Raw genomic sequence first — 16,684 nt, 5'->3', positions numbered from 1 at the left:
GGTGGGGGGTCACGCAGAACATCTCCACAATGTTCAGTTTGTTTTCCACATTCTAGAAGATCAGGAATTCGTCTAAGATCCGTGAATTGAATGTGTTAAATGTGTTCTTGAAAAATAATCTGGTCAGAATAAACCAGGTAATGTGGTTAAAACTAATCTGATAAAAGTTACTGGCAAGTGAATCTGATACTTAGTCCAAAGTGATCAGATAATCTGGCTGGAATAAACCTGATCAGATAAATCTAAAATAATAACAGATAATCCTTTAGGAATAAATGATATACTCTGGTCTTTATTAATTTAATAATTTGGTTAGAATGATTGGATATTTGGTCAGAATAAGTTTGATATCTTGTGTTTAAAATGGCTACATCATTGACCAAGTGCTGTGATTATATCTTTATATGCATTATATACAAAAATAGGATTTTTTAAATATTTTTAATGTTAAATTTGAAAGAGTTGAAAAAATACAGTGAACACAAAAAAAAGAAAGAAAAAAAACCAAAACCTGAACATTCAGCTTGGAACTAAAACTTGGACCTTGGCCTTTGATCAGTACACCGTTCATATGATTCATGTAGATATTCGTTGGTTTACATAAATAAATAAATAGAAGTCATATGAAATTCAAGAAATTCACTCATCGGGTGAAAATTAACGCTCCACTAAATGTGAAGAACTGAATGATGAAGAACATTTGGAAAACATTTTCACAAAAACAGATCACATGATTCAATAAGTACATTTTCATGAATTAATTATCTTAAATAAACATTTTTCCATGGTCACAGATTCTGTATATTTTAATTATCTATAAACAAGTTCTGGATCACGGAACCACGACTGGTTCAACTGTTACTTCCTCACTGACTTCTTTAAATACTTCACCGTCTCTTTAATGTTGTTGTCGGAGGTGGTCTTCACCAGGTGTGCCAGCCTCCTGAACCCTTCTGGAATTCCAGCGCCGGTCTTTCCTGAACACGGCTGAACGAACCAGTCCCTGTCGCTGAAGATCTTCCTCAGGTTAAATGCCTCCGTGAGTTCTGCTGCAGTCAAGGCTCCTTCTTTATCCTGCTTGTTAGCCAGAATGACTACAGGACGTCCTCGGAGGTGCTCGTTCTTCAGCACACGCTCCAGTTCTCGCCTTGCCTCGTCCAGACGCCTCCGGTTCCCACAGTCAACAGCGAACAGGATCCCGGCTGTGTCTTCATAGTAACTTTTCCAGTACTTTCTCATCTTCTCCTGTCCTCCGATGTCCCATACAGTTAGCGTGATCTTCTTTCTGTTCTGCTTCGCTTCCATCATTTCCACGTTGAAGCCGATGGTCGGGACAGTCTGGAAGAACTCGTTGTACTTGAGTTTAAAGAGGAGCGTAGATTTCCCGGCTCCATCCAGGCCCAGGAGGAGAATGCGAGCATTGGGGAACTTCGATCCTTTTAGGCCCATGTGCAGGAACTCAAGCTTGCTGCCTTGTTTAAACAAAGTGTTGATTTTTCCTCCTCACTGGTTGATTTATTACCCATGTCCTAGCTCACTTATCACATTTTAGAGCTTTATGATAAGGCGAAGGGGTCAAAGTATTATGGTGACTCCCTCAGGAAGTGCTGTATATCTTATACTTCCATTACACGGCCACCATTAGCTCCAAAACATAGAACTCAATGGCCCAAACTATGTTTATTTTGGGTCCATTTCCTGCTTTACTTATTTATCGTGCATCACCACATACATTCCTTAATTATTTAACACAGTGGGTGAAAACCATCTCATGCTTGACATTTGTGTCCAAATTTAAACTGAAGACCCTGAATGGTTCTTTGGTTGGTTCTTTTAGAGCCAAAGGTTTTGTAGGGAGCCCTGATTGATTCGCTATGTAAAATCTATTTAGCCAAGAATTTCTCGAGGAACCTTTTTTTGAAGAGGTGTTTAGGCAGGAAAACATTTTGTCTTGCACTGAAATTATAATGTTTATGTCATTAATTCATACATTTATCACTCATCGTTTTAGGAAGCAAACTGGTGGAGAAAGTAAACTTCTCAAATTTCTTCAAGTTCGGTTTAAATGTTTGTGGACCAAAATTATCAAAATACACGTGTTTTTTTTAGCCAAAAGATTCTTTGGAACCTGCCTGAAATTTTCCATAGATGAAAGGTTTTGTTGGATATAAATCTACATAAATTGACATACTACAACATTTTCATACCCAAAAGTCCTCAAATAATTTCCCAAGATTCCAAAGAAAGAAAGGAAGAAAGAAAGTAGAAAGGAATGAATGTTGGACTAATGACACTGTTGAATTCTGGTCCAACACTTTCCTCAACTCCAAAAATTAAAGGAATTAAAAAAAAAATTCTTCACACTGGAATTAATGCATCACATGATTCCAGCCATGCACGTTTCCTCTCCTGGCCTTCAGGCCTGCTAGACCGCTACAGAAGCGTCATCACCGATGACATCACATGATGATCTTAAAGGTGAAACCAAAGTCTGTATTTTCATCCTTCTCATGTTCTTCCCCTGCTTTCCTCTGGCGTCATCCAAACTCCTCCAGCCAGGTCCTCGACGAAAACAAGCGCCATACAGTTGCAGCTGCTTCTCCTGATCTTCCTTGGCGAGCTGCGCTTTCTTTGCTCCTTGGAGACACCCAGGCACCTCTTCAGGCGTGAAACAAGGCACATCCCGTTCTTGAAGACCCGAATAGCGGGGGTCATTTCGAAAGACCTGGTCAAGTCCTCGCACATCGATCCTCTTGATCCGAGGCAAAGCATTTGCTTATCGGTGGATCTTAGACCACACTGACCCATATTCTTCAACAAGCTTGTTCTACAAAAGCCCAGGCGTCTATAAAGAGACCTCGTGAGCCGAGTGTGAGAGTGTGTATGTGTGTTCAGCTTTATACTGGTCCCTTGTAACTAATCATTGTGGTCAGTTCCAGTAACAGCACAGAGTGCGAGTGAGGACTTTCTATGAGTCGAAGTAACAGGAGTCGGTGCTGTGAATAGTTCAAATAGTTGGATCTACAACACAGGCACTATTTTGAGAAAACCCTCCTGACACTGGGGCCATGATGGAATGAGCACCACTGCCAGGAACCTAGTCATGAATCAACAAGAACTCTCAGGGATTGGGATGCACCGATTTGCATATAGATTTGTTGCTGTAATATCCATTATGTTACTTACCTAGCACTGTGTACACATTTTGTAGCCCTGTATTTTTATTAATACTTTCATTTACTCAGTTGTTACTACTGGGTAATTAATTATTTGTTATATAACTTGACCAGTTACATTGGGATTGGCAAGTTGACCACTTTTTTTGTATTTTGCTTGGACTATACAGTGTCTTGCATAAGTATTCATAAGTGATGGGTGTAGATATGTCTAGAAATGAGACCTGTTCAAGGGTAGTGGCAGCTCAGTAGTCAAGACTTGATCTAAAGGGAGGCGAGTTTAAATCCCAGCACTGCCAAGCTGAGGTCTTAAACAAGTCCCAACAAATGAGATAACTAAGTTGCTCTAGATAAGGGCATCTGCCAAATACTATGAATGTAAGTACTTGACCTGTAAGCAGCAAGTTCTTTTTTTTAGTTTTCGTTTAATAGACATTTGTATCACAATGAGTCCTGATTTAATTCACAGAACAAAACAGGAAGTGTCAGATTCGGAAACGCCACCCTCTCTTAGTGTGGAGGTGTCATTGCCTGAGCTAGTGTGGCATCACTTCCTTTGAGATTGGGCTACATACCATATATGAGTGTATTGTAATAACTTTATTTCAGTGCACAGTTTAAACCACTTTTATTCCAAAATAATTAATTAGAACATCTAGAGCTGTACCACACTTACCTGAACAAGCCAGAGCTTTAATCCGAATCTGACTGTGTAAACCGAATACGGTATTAAATCGTTGCCAAAACTGGTTTCTACAAACAACAAAAAAAATCAGAAAGCCGAATGATTTCCTTTATTCGATTTTAATCACCAGGATTCGTTTTTTTAACCCGAGCACTACTAGCGTTAGCAGATCATAAGCAGCATCCATGTATTGTAGCCAAGACCCATATGATATGTTCAGGCAGAATTTGATATTTTTATATGAAATAAAAAAATAGATGCATGATCAGTTGCCAGTTCACTGGGCGTTTCTCGGGTTAAATTAGAGGAAAAGGTTGTCTGTTTGGCACGTCTGGGAAGAAAAAAAACGATATTCTTAGGAAGCATGTGTTTCTATAGAAAAGTTCTAAAGGAAAAAATAATAAAGCTCTAGTCTCCGTTCTTGTCGCTTTTGAACTTGACCACCATGACAGTGATGTTATCGGGGCAGCCGCGGTAGAACGACTGTAACACTATGCTCTTGGCGCCGAAGTGCGGCTCGTCGAGGCGTTCGCGGACAAAGCGCACGGCCTCCTCGTTGCTGAACGCGTCCCACAGGCCGTCCGAAGCCAGGATCATGAACTCCGGCTGTAGTTTGTCAAGGTCGAAGGTCAGCACATCAGGGTCAGAGACCACCACGTTGAGGTTCTTCAGTGGATAGTCGCCCAGCGAGCGCGACATGGCCAGGATGCCCTGCACTCGCCAGGAGCCGTTGAAGCTGATGAAGCCCCCTGAAAGAAAAAAGACATACACGTATAAAAATCACAATGACAAATCATTCTACGCACTCTCGCATTCTCACCTGCACGTTTGATCCGCTTGCGCTCTTTCAGCTGATAGGGTTTGTGGTCGTGAGATAAAGCCACGGCGTTACCGTCCTTATCGCACAAAACGCCCCGTGAGTCACCCACGTTCGCCACCGTCAACTCTCGATCCGACAACAAAGCCACCAAACACGTCGTACCTACAGACGGATTTCATCCTATTCAGTCCATTTGCTTCTAAAACAGATTTCAAATCTTGTGCACTTCAAGATTCTTCAGGAGGTTCTTTTCCAGCTTACCCGCTTCCTCGTGAGAGGCAGAAAACTTTTCCACCATGTCCCGGTCTACAGCAAGGATACGCTGCTCCAGGATGGAGGCGAACGAAAGTTGGCTGTCCTTCTTCTCCCGCTCGGAAGCTTGCAGGTGTTGTCTCAGAGCGTCGGGCAGATGAGCCTTTACATAATCAGCAGCTGCCTGGAAACATGAATAAAAAAGTCAACCGCAAACCCCCTAAGCCTTCGATACCCTCAAATCTTTTTGCAATATATCCTTCCTGCGCTTTGAGAGCATCATCCTCTTTACCAACCTGAATCTTTCCTTTCTGTTTTCTTACACTGCATTTCACAAATCTCCCTGACGATAATGAAATCAGAGACGATGTAATATCCGTCTTTTTTATATATATATATTTTTTTTCAAAAGAATCCTTCAGTCCTGGCTGCAATTTTGTTCTACCTCCTAAAAATACATTGTAGATTTTTCTACGTGAATTTATTTACACACACTGTGTTGTATGGGTCTCGCTAAAATAGGAGCGAAAGATGGTTTACATGTTCGGCATCTACAAAAGGTTTCCTTGTGCTTTTAATATTGGGACTCGAGTGGAAAGAATTGCAGCAATGCTGTTTTTCGAAAACTATATATATATATATATATATATATATATAGCAATCTGAATGTTACTGGTGAACAACAATGGATTTGGGAAAGGTATGACCTGAGGTGACCTTTATTCACAAATCACACCGTCTGGATCGACTTTAAAATTGTTCATGTGATGCCATTTTATTTTCAAATCATGCCAAATTGTAATAATGCCAAGATAAAACTGGTATCACCTTCATGGATTTGGAAAATGCCATGTGTCCACCTGCACCTGGTCTCACCTCTCAGGAGCGTAAAGCAATCTTGATAGCTCATTTGAGAAGTGTGGGATACATACGAGCATATATACAAATACAGTGCGAGTCGCATGCCATGCCATAAGCAGACGGCTTCAAGTTTGCACAAGATGTCCAGCTGATGTCTTCTGAGATCTCGTCCTCAAAGAGTTCACATGCCATTCTACAAGACTCCACATCCATCGAATGATGTAACATTTGAAAGTCCATCTGCCGGTTATTTATAACCTAAGTGTTTGTGTGGATCTCATATTTCCACGCACGTAGCCTCGACTTCTTTTCCAGAATCAGCCAGGCCAACTTTATTCAACACACATGACGGTATTCAGAAGATATTTCTGGATATTAATTATGTGATAAATGTATGGTTAGAGGTCCTGGAATTATTAATGCTTTCCAGTAATAGCGAGGATTCAAATTAAGCCATTTATCAGAGTTTTTTTTTTTAAGCTGTTCGGGGAAAAAAAATACCAGGCTCCTGACATCAGTGGTCGGTCATTTTGTAACTAATGTAGGCGAACGTATTTATTTTACAAATCCTACTGCTTTTTAAAGAGCAGCAGAGAAACAGAGCATCTCATCACAGTGATAGATGAATGTTTATTCTCACTCATTAGATTTGATGATGTTTGACCTTTTGACACAGCATTATGCGAGACAATTCTTCAACAGGATTGCTAATTCCCTAAAAGGGAAAGTATGAGGGACATGAAAAACAAGCATATTAGCTGGTAATTTATTTTATCCGGACCTCTGAATTCACGAAATTCGGTTTTGTGAGCCAGTAAAATAACATGAAGGTGAAACTGTTGAAGAATTGTGGTCTTTTTGGTTGGGGGGAGAAAAACTTTTTCCTGGAAGACATCTTGCCATCTTATCCACAGACACAAGATCAAAGCCTTTAGTGCAAATACTGTGAATTTAAACATGGCCGACTCTGGGCACATGAAGACTAATTATTCAACTGCATTCATATGATGGAACATTTTATCCAGAAGACAGAGATGAAAACAACACAAGCATAAAACTAAGCAATTAAGGATTAACTGCATTATACTGAAAACTCAAAACAATCTCAGTATTGCCACCATTAATGCCATCTTGGATAAAAAAAACCTACCAAACCTCCCTCCGCTAACATTACGTCCATTTTAATAAGTTGTTCAAGGCTTTTGAGCGGAAATGCGGTATATTTTAAGCTATGACGAAGTTGACAAGCTGACATTCGGTGCCACCCAGATGAGGACGGGTTCCCTTTTGAGTCTGGTTCCTTTCGAGGTTTCTTCCTCATGCTGTCTAAAAGTGTTTTTTCCTGCCACAGTTGCCACTCATTAAAGATAAAGTTATAAGGAACGAACTTATAGGCAATAAACTTACACGTAAATTTAATAATTTCCAAAGCTTGATGGCTCTACATCAACCTACATGATTGAGAACATGTATAGTCTTTGTAAGATCTTTACTCTTCTGAAGCAGAAGTGATAAATCAATGATGAAATACAGCATCGTACTAAATGAACATTACAGCTTGTGAGTTTATTCTTGTAGAACAATGTGGCATTAGGGCTCCGTCTCTCAGCGGACGATATCCACAATCTCAGCAACATCTCAGAACAGAGGGTAACTTTAAACTGATAAATATCTAGAATGGAATGAAGCTGAGCATCTGGTATAATCCCAAGAGGAACTAAGGGTTTGGAGGCCTAGAAGCAGATGGTTTTAGAGACTGGGGGAGGGAAGCTATGAACAAATACAATTGTCTAGGGATTTCACTGGCTCTCAGATTAGCTCGTTTAAGTGAAGGCATTGTTCTCCGAATGAGACTTTGGCTCTCTGTGATTATCTGAACAGATTGATCAAAAGCGGGATCCGAAGTCTGTGCGCTTTGAACCAGGGGTCGTCAAGTGGTGGACTGAGATTCGGATCAAAACCCGGGCACAGAAAAGTGTACGTTTATTTTCTCTCCAAGTTTAAAACAGATTTCTAATCTGTATCTGTGAGTGTTTGGCATTGGTCAACAATGATAATCGCCAGTACAAATCCAAACATAGCCACTTCAAATTGTGTTATTTATAGCTATGACCTAGATATGATCAAGATTTAAAAGGCCGCCGTTCATGTCAAAACAAGGACATTCATGTAATTGGACCTTCACAACTTTTACTTGAATACATTGTCAACCCTTGATAACATTAAAGCGCAGGTTAAAGTGAAGCAGATGTTACAGGATATGAAAAGGGTAATGCAAATGTTTTAATGCATAAGGTTGTGATATTTAATCTTAACTCTTAAGCATCTTGAGCTATAATTTTGACCCTTTTCCTATGAAGACTGAGAGAAAATGATTAGACAAAAAAACTGGTATCCCTGGGGATGAATGGCCCAAAGCACCACCTGATCCACACATCAGTACCAATGTGTGTCTAGGGTCATGATGGATAATTCCTTGTGTGTTACTTTACAGGAACCTCATTCATGTGTGTCAAATATGCAGCATAAACATTATCCTTTTTTTATTTACCTCGCCACCATGTCCATCAAAAATGGCAAATATGGATGGGTGGCTCCTGTTGGCGAGGTCGGTGAGCACCTCGAAGCGGTCCTCCATGTGGTCCCTGCGGCCTTGGATGGAGTACACAGCCACGTTGTGACTCTTGAAGCCCCAGGTCTTGGAGAACTCGCCATCCATCACGTGCAGGCCGCCGCCGTTCACGTCCTGCATCATCATCATCTCGGCCACTTTGCCCTTGACCATCTTGACCGCGTCGCGGCTGGACCTGACGATGGTCTTCACCTCGTCCGTGTGGAAGAAGTAGCTCCATAGGGCCAGGCTGATGCACAACAGGAACAACGTCTCCGGTCGGAGCAAGAAATAACGCATGATGCGACCCAAGAGAGACAACAGCGTCATTACGTCTCCTATCATCACACTGACGACTGTTTACTCATAACACACACACACACACACACACACACACACACGCACGCTTCAAATCACTGCCATGATGCAGAATGGGAAATCCCAGGAGCTCCGACGCTCTGCTGTCATCCCCGTGTCCTTGGAAAGGAAACGCGCTTTTTACGCACCGCAGTTTCTCGGATCTTGGAGATGCTGCGAATGATGCGAGAGATGTCTGTAATTAAAAAGAGAAATCCTACAGCCTGTAGTCAACAAGCAATACTGCAAATCGAGACGAAATATATCCAATTATCTCTATTTCTCTTTGCAATAATGTCCCGGTTCGTTCTGAGGAACCCTGTTCAGTGCGCAATTATTCCAACAATGGGGATGAAGTGGCCTGTGCGGGGTGCGGACCACACCATCCTCCAAACTCTGACACGTGGAAGGCCAAAGAGGTCCAAACCAGGGCAGACTAGTATCAAATGGACCAGAGGAGATGTGATCCAGGGGTCCATAAACACCAGATACGCGTCTGCGGATCATTTGGAACAGGGCCGCGAGAAGAAAGAATTAAAAAAAGGTTTATGTTCAGCCATTAAATTTGAATGTTCATTTACATTTAAATGACTTTCGCTGTTTGCATGGTGTTTGTTAAAAAAACATTTAAAAAATTTCGCCCAATTTTTCCACACTCGTTTTAGCTGCAGTATATATTTTTTGCCATCAATAAATTAAGCTCCCTCTGATTCTGCATTATGGTTAGTTTAATTTTTAATATATATGTAATAAAATCATAAAATTTGTATAATACTAATAATATGCACGTTATTGGGTGCGAAAATATGCGGACCCTCCACGGAACATGGACAGCCAGGTCGGTGAAGAACTTGTTGGGATCCACTGCTGTAAAGCCTTTTTTCCGAAACGTGAGCGCTATCAATTCACGTGACATTCACGTGATCCAAATGTTTGTACATGTCATTTTTGACACTGAACGCTGTTAATCCTAAAAGCTCTTAGACGCCTGCCCCAAAAACCAGATCGCATTTGCCACAATTACGACCCATTTGGCTTTCCATATTCAGTCACCCAATGACGCTGTCCCATGTGGTGTTTATTGATGATGTCTTTGCTGGAAAGGACTAAAACAAAGAAAAGGGATGAGTTTGTTCCTAAAAAGGTGGTTTATGTTTATGTACACGTCGGTAGAGTAATTTATTACATATCTGCTAAATAAAAAAAATAATAAATAACCACTAATTGAAATGAAGTGACTAAGAATTGCCTGAGAATGAATATAAAAAAATAAATAAAAGTAATAATGACTATCTAGATGGCCTCTATATATTTTCTACCAAAGCATTTTTCATTTAAACATTGAAATAATAATTATAATAATCTCACAGCAAAGAATCAGCTCGATGTTTAAAACCTGTTTTTGTTCATTAAAAAATGCTTAATTACAAAAAACAATTGTGGTGAATAAATAATAAAGTTACTTATGATGATTTAGAAACATTACATTTCATTACAGTTTCTTTGCCTGTATGTTGGTGTGCGTTTGGTTGCAAATCTGAAGGGGTCTTTAAGGATAAAGGATTTCTAAGGACTGAATAAATAAAACCCACTGAGAGGCAGAGGCACGTAAAAGATCTTTCGTCAGGTACTGATCTCTGCGGCCTCTGTAGGAGCCTGTAGGGAGAGAGCAAAAGCGAGAGAGAAAGAAAGCAGGTATCTGTAGCTCAGGTAACCGTTCTGTCCTCCCAAATGGCGCCCTTGAGTCTGCTGGAGTAATAGGAGGGGAACTGAAAGATGAGAGCGCTAAAGCGTGTATACGTTCAGGAATATGGATTCAACTCTAATTGGAATTTAATTAAATTATTTTAACTCTACGTTGAGGGGAAAACGAACTAATTTAGAGTCTGTTGCAATCGTTTGTAGTTTGTTAAGTGATCACCGGACAAAAATGAGTGAAGCTTTAAGATCTACAGCCAACGATACGAGATGCCATTCTGTAGTGAATTATTTTCTTATAAAGTGTTTTTTTCATTTATTGTCACATTTAATGTTGTGTCCATGAAACGAATTAGTTCCTGTTATCGCTTATGTTATAGCAGCTATAAACCATCTGTCTTTCTATTAAAGGTAATAAAATGCAAATCCTTCATAACAGCTTTTTATTCTGATTGGTACGAAGCTCTTGCACTGGAGACTCCTTCCATAAATGTTAATTAAAACAAAATCTTACACAAAGTTTTGTTAAATACTGTAACAGTATTGTGTTCACATCTGCTGTACAAGTCCTTGTTTCGATAGAAACCACTATAGAACATTAACATTAAAATGATTTGATTTGCTGCCAAGGAAAATGAACCAACCAATCAGAATTTAGTTTAAAAGGCTGTGTTAGGTCATCCAATCTTTAAATCTTGCAAGTTAGTTTTTGATAAAAAAAAATAAAAAAAAAAGTCAATCGAGCAAATGAATGAATGCAATGCAATCAACGAAACCATCTGAGTTGCGAGTGTTTTCTCGTACGGATCGGATTTGAAGTCAAGATATGAAGTCCCTGAACCATATGAACATTATACACCATCTAAAACCAACACTTTTCCCCTTACTGTAACCCTTCTGGAGTCTAAAAGTCACAAGTGCTACATTTCCTTTAGGTGGGCTTCAGAAATGTGGCCACGGCTTTGTTTTGTGGTCCAATCTCTCGTCGGCTTTGATTATCGAGCTTCCCTTTGAGCTTCTGCCAAACGGACAGGGAGCCTTGAAAAACATGCCGCGTCTCGCCAGAAAGTCTTCACCCCAGGGTTCATTTAGGAATTTTTTCCTTATTTACTATTCTCAAAAGTCGATTGTGTGCGTTTCTGGTGAAGGGGTTAGCGTTCGGTGGTGCTTTTTGAAGGGGTGTTAGGTATGAGACCTTGCGCTCCCAAGTGTACATGGCTACAGAGGCTAGACTAAAATCCCCCAAGTTCCTAAATCTCTTTGATCCTTGGGAAAACTATGACTCATTGAACCTTTTGCTTAGCATTTAGATTTTTTTGTTTGTTTTGAGGAATATGCTAGCAGCCTTTCTGAAGTTACACATGCAAAGGTTTGCATGTTTGAATGAAAACAAAAGAAAAATTGACCTAAATATACATGCATTTAAAAATTTTCCTTTTGTTTCCATTCAACACCATCTTATATAAATATATATATATTATTTAAAAAATACAAACCTATTATTTTTTTAATCTTAACATGATGCGTCGTTTTGTCCCAAGGGTGCACCAACGTTTCCTGTATTAATAATTGCAGTCATCTAAAAATCGAAGATTGCACATGCGTTCGAGTGCACAAATTTAAATTATGCCTGGGAATGAGGCTGATTGATACGATATGGCCTCGAAAGCATCACATTAGCCTCCTCTCCTCAGGTATCGCAACCCCCGAATCCATGCCAAGGACACGCCACATGGCACTCAAGCTGAACAGCCTGTTATTGGACAGGCCCAGGGGAATGCAGAGGCCCAGGCTGTTAAAAGGTGGAAGCTACGAAGTTGTTCCCTCTCATGTTAGGAAGACGAGGCAGAAGAAGACGCCAGAAGAAGTGAACCGACAAAGGTAAGGGAGGTCTTGTTTTCCTATTTAACGCAAGCGAATTGCGTCAAATTGCACCAAATGAAAACGGGCAAAAAAAAAAAAAAAAAAAAAAAAAGAACAGGTGAACCCGAATACTAATTGGGCTTAGTATAATCGTTTTTTAAATAATTACTACATACTTTACATACAACATTTTAAACTAATGTTCATGTCCTTTGTTTAGCAATAAATGAGCAAAATCAGCAAGCTAGCAAAATTCTGTTTGATGGTAAAAGAAGGAGAAATAAGAAAAAAATTCCAGACAAGAACCCTGTGTTCACGTCAACAAGAATTCATTTTTCACCTTTTCCGCAACTCGTCACTAAGGCCAAACCAGGAATAGAATGTTGCTAGCATCGCAGAATTTTCATAGCGTTAAAATTCCCAGAACAACAAAGTAGAAACCTTTATAAAAATGTCCATCATTCCCTCACCAGAATTGTAATCTTTAACTTAAAACAAAACAATGGCGTACAAATAGGTTTGTTTAATATATATATATATATATATATATATATATATATATATATATATATATATATATATATATAGTTTAATAAGTTCCCATTGTATCTGATTATAATAGTACATAAAGTTTTACTAAATATCTACAAGGTTTTCTAGTATTTAAAACCCTCTAACCTCCTTTCACATGCTTTAGGTTATAATCTGCTACTCATCACATTCCTCAACAAAATGGCCAGTTCGCTTTGCCTGGTCATCCTTGTGATGGCTTCAGTGATGGTAGCAGGGGCCGATACGTCAGCGTCACCCATAAACTTACAGCGACTATATGCTAAGCCTACTAAGAAGCCTACTCAGGCTGCAGAAACATCTTCTGCGCCACCTACCCGCCTGGGTGTCCGTTTCACCACCACCATGGCCCCAATTCCTTGGAGCAGCACTTTGCCTGAGGAGACCACAGAGTCCTTCACAGATTCATATTCATCTTCCACCGAGAGCAGCACCTACTCCAGCGATGCCTATTCACCTGACTACCACACAGAGACCATGCTGCCACCCGGAATGGGTCCACGGAACTACACTCTGGACTACAACGAGTGCTTCTTCAACTTCTGTGAGTGCTGTCCACCAGAGAGGGGCCCTCCAGGACCCATCGGAGAGAAGGGGTCGCCAGGTCAGACAGAGGAAATGAAAGATACAGTGTAGAGGCTGAGATGAAAGCTAGAGGTGGTGAACATTCCAGAAGACCGGCACTCCAAAAATCATCCATTTCAGCGATAAATATTGAGTAAATATTTAGATGGAATATACTGTGTTTAAATTTTAGTTGTTGTTGGTCCACAAAACCAAGAGTGTATTGCCCCTACATAAGGTTGGAGTAAGGAGTCAAGCTGATGGATATGGATTTAGATTTAAAATAACTGCAATATTTGATTGTCCACCCTGAAACATTTCCTGTCTGTTGTTCTTTCTGTCCATGTCAGGCCTTCTAGGACAGAAGGGAGAGATGGGACCTCAGGGAGCAACAGGACCAGCAGGACTTCCTGGATCTCCTGGAATGCAGGGAGAAAAAGGTTGGGGAACGTTATACCTAAGCAGGTTTTCAAAGTCCTATAAAGGTTTAATCCACAACCATACAATTTTAACGTGATAGAATTGTCTGGAAAAGGTTGCCAAAGATCAGATGGGTAAGTCTGATCATGACTGTTCTTGATGCTATTGTTTAATTTGTCTGAGCCCCTTGTGGAGAAGGTGCTAAAACCATGATGAGTGATGTCAGCTTTTGATTTCCCTTTGATTGAGTCATAATAACTACCAGTAGCCTTTTATCCATCATGTAGCATTGAGATCTACTTTTTTTGTTGCACAGCTATAAAAAATGTAATTGACATCCCTATTTGTCCTTCAGGAGATGCAGGACAAGCAGGAGAGAAGGGCATTCCAGGAATACCAGGTTCTGCTGGCAAACCAGGAGATAAAGGTGTGTTGTCCTGTGAATCTTGATCTCTTGTTTAGTGTCATTGGTAAGCACATTTGTGCCTCTTTTTTGATGTCACCAGGTGAACCAGGTCTTAAAGGAGACAAAGGGGATGTTGGATTGCCTGGATTAAAAGGTGAACTAGGAAGCCGAGGGGAACCTGGCCAGAATGGGAGCAAGGGGGATAAGGGAGACATTGGCCTGCAAGGACCAATGGGACCTGCTGGACAAGATGGCATAAAAGGGTCAAAGGGTGAAAAAGGTGAAATAGGGGAACGAGGAACGATGGAAAAGGGTGAAAAGGGTAACAAGGGTGAAGCTGGGCCTCCAGGACCTAAAGGTGACATGGGCAAGCCAGGCATGAATGGCACAGATGGACCTCCTGGAGTAATTGGCCAAAAAGGAGATACAGGCCCTCAAGGTCCACAGGGAGACCCAGGTAAAAGAGGACCACCTGGACCACCAGGGCAAAGAGGCATGCACGGCATGAAAGGAATGAGAGGTCTGAAAGGGGTACGTGGCCAAAGGGGAATGAAGGGCTCAAAAGGAGAACCCTTTGTTCAGAAACGCTCAGCCTTTAGTGTCGGACTTTTCCCCAGCAGATCCTTCCCTCCGCCTGGCCACCCGGTCAAATTTGACAAAGTCATCTACAACGAGGAAGGACACTGGGACCCCTACATCAGCAAATTTAACTGCACCTACGGAGGCATCTACGTGTTTTCCTACTACATCACAGTCCGCAGTCGTCCTTTACGGGCCGCCTTGGTTGTGAACGGGGTTCGCAAACTGCGCACCCGAGACTCCCTCTATGGCCAGGACATCGACCAAGCCTCCAACATGGCACTGATCCGACTGACCTCCGGGGACCAGGTGTGGCTGGAGACACTGCGGGACTGGAATGGGATTTATTCCAGCAGCGAAGACGACAGTACCTTCTCTGGCTTCCTACTCTTTGCTGATGCCACTAAGGAATGACAACTGAGAAAACCCAAGAACAGACCTGTGCACCAGAAGCCAACTATTGTACACAAGCCTCCCACCAAAGCCTATACGCTTACTAACTGCAAATGACCAGCTACTAATTAACTCACACCTTCAGGGATGGTTTTCCAGACACCCACAGAATTTTCATCTTATATGTAGAATAGGAGTAGAATTCATGCAATAGTGAACTGCAATCGTTATAGTAGTGGAATGTGAAGGTGGTCAAACTGAAAAGTTAACTACTTAGTTGTCTCACACTTCCAGGGTCCCTGGTTCGCTTCTGAGCACAAGTATGGAGCTTTGCATGGTGTCTGCATTTCCAGGGTTTCTTCCAGCCTCCCAAAAAACATACCTGAGGTCAGATTGCATAAACTTGATCCATAGCATGTATTCATGTGTTCATTTTGCACTGTGGCATCAGGGCGGTCTTTCCACTTAGTGTCTCGTGTTCCTGGGATACCATGATTAGGGGAATAAATTAAAATATAATCATGTACTTTAATTGTTTTATGGAATGTGTGATTCTGTGTTTCACAGCAAATCTTGGGTGTGTTTGAGAGTCTAGAGGTATGTGCCTGGGATCAAGTACAATATTTCATTTTGGTTACTGTTGAAGACATTTTCATACAATTAAGAAAGAATGATGGTGATGATGATGTTATATAATTTCTTAAAGGACATTGATGGCTTTACTTTTCACTGCGTGTTGCTACTGGAAAGAAAAGTCACGTCTGCATGTGTCCTTTATATGTATTTTCACTGTAATGACTGCATCTCAATGTGACGGGAACTTCTCTCCACAGCAGCATTGCTCATATACGATACCACCCTGTTTGTACAATAAAAAACAAAACATGGCACTCGATCTTTGTGCTGCTATTTTCATGTTGTTTTCTTTGTGAGAGTCAAGTGAAGACAAATGGCAGCCATTTTTAACCCAATACCATTAGATCAATATACATTGAAATAAAATAATTTTCTTTTCTTGCAAAGCATCTCACAATCTTCTACTTATTTTTACTGTCAGCATTTTTAACAATCTCAGAATTCTGATTTGTTGCCTAATTTGATTAATTTTTATTTACTTAAAAAAATAAATTACGTCTAAGACTTTTAAGATTTGACAAAAATGGCCAGCGGTTTTACAATTGCAGTCTGTGGTTTTGAGCATGAAGTTCTCTATTTACCGGTCGATCTTTATCTCGATCCTCACCTATGGTCCTCTGTGACTGGGTGAAGAACTCAAGTATCTGGGAACCTCGAAGTAAACATGCTGCTTCTCAAAATCAGTTAGTTGAATGGAGACCCCAGGGCAAAGCAGAGACCCATGAGGATTCTTTCTCACAGTTGCTTTTGGGAACATCTGGAAATCCTGACCTTTCCAGCCTGCTGTCGCTGC

General features: G+C 40.8%; 3 protein-coding genes across 4 annotated transcripts; 1 reads left to right on the top strand and 2 right to left on the bottom strand.

Annotated features, from left to right (window-relative positions):
• Positions 1-302: 302 nt before the first annotated feature.
• arl14 (ADP-ribosylation factor-like 14) lies at positions 303-2,932 on the bottom strand. Its single transcript, XM_046852706.1, has one exon. It carries the CDS (start codon positions 1,447-1,449, stop codon positions 859-861), a length of 591 nt encoding a protein of 196 aa, XP_046708662.1. The 5' UTR covers positions 1,450-2,932; the 3' UTR covers positions 303-858.
• Positions 2,933-3,955: 1,023 nt separating this feature from the next.
• Positions 3,956-9,605, bottom strand: ppm1la (protein phosphatase, Mg2+/Mn2+ dependent, 1La). The gene is made up of 4 exons (XM_046852705.1): positions 8,346-9,605; positions 4,943-5,117; positions 4,682-4,843; positions 3,956-4,610 (listed from the first exon to the last, which is right to left on the bottom strand). Exons 1-4 carry the CDS (start codon positions 8,748-8,750, stop codon positions 4,270-4,272), a joined length of 1,083 nt encoding a protein of 360 aa, XP_046708661.1. The 5' UTR covers positions 8,751-9,605; the 3' UTR covers positions 3,956-4,269.
• Positions 9,606-12,127: 2,522 nt separating this feature from the next.
• otol1a (otolin 1a) lies at positions 12,128-16,109 on the top strand. Of its 2 annotated transcripts, none has more exons than XM_046852050.1 (5): positions 12,128-12,341; positions 13,021-13,437; positions 13,808-13,897; positions 14,233-14,304; positions 14,384-16,109. In XM_046852050.1, exons 2-5 carry the CDS (start codon positions 13,056-13,058, stop codon positions 15,274-15,276), a joined length of 1,437 nt encoding a protein of 478 aa, XP_046708006.1. In that variant the 5' UTR covers positions 12,128-12,341; positions 13,021-13,055; the 3' UTR covers positions 15,277-16,109. The 2 variants fall into 2 exon arrangements, with proteins under 2 accessions (XP_046708006.1, XP_046708005.1); XM_046852049.1 differs by having other exon boundaries at positions 13,021-13,497.
• The last annotated feature ends 575 nt before the right edge of the window (positions 16,110-16,684 follow it).

This window comes from Silurus meridionalis, chromosome 6 (genome assembly GCF_014805685.1).
Source record: "Silurus meridionalis isolate SWU-2019-XX chromosome 6, ASM1480568v1, whole genome shotgun sequence".
Classification (NCBI taxonomy): domain Eukaryota; kingdom Metazoa; phylum Chordata; class Actinopteri; order Siluriformes; family Siluridae; genus Silurus; species Silurus meridionalis.
This window is presented reverse-complemented; position numbering and strand designations above follow the sequence as displayed.

Excerpts from the sequence above, each read along its gene's own strand:
- arl14 (XM_046852706.1), bottom strand. The coding sequence starts at position 1,449 with ATGGGCCTAAAAGGATCGAAGTTCCCCAATGCTCGCATTCTCCTCCTG.
- otol1a (XM_046852049.1), top strand. The coding sequence starts at position 13,056 with ATGGCCAGTTCGCTTTGCCTGGTCATCCTTGTGATGGCTTCAGTGATG. Across the intron at positions 13,498-13,807 it reads CGGAGAGAAGGGGTCGCCAG|GCCTTCTAGGACAGAAGGGA; the intron begins GTCAGACAGAGG and ends TGTCCATGTCAG. Across the intron at positions 14,305-14,383 it reads TGGCAAACCAGGAGATAAAG|GTGAACCAGGTCTTAAAGGA; the intron begins GTGTGTTGTCCT and ends TGATGTCACCAG.
- ppm1la (XM_046852705.1), bottom strand. The coding sequence starts at position 8,750 with ATGATAGGAGACGTAATGACGCTGTTGTCTCTCTTGGGTCGCATCATG. Across the intron at positions 5,118-8,345 it reads TTGATGGACATGGTGGCGAG|GCAGCTGCTGATTATGTAAA; the intron begins GTAAATAAAAAA and ends TCATGTTTCCAG. Across the intron at positions 4,611-4,681 it reads CAAGCGGATCAAACGTGCAG|GGGGCTTCATCAGCTTCAAC; the intron begins GTGAGAATGCGA and ends TTTTTCTTTCAG.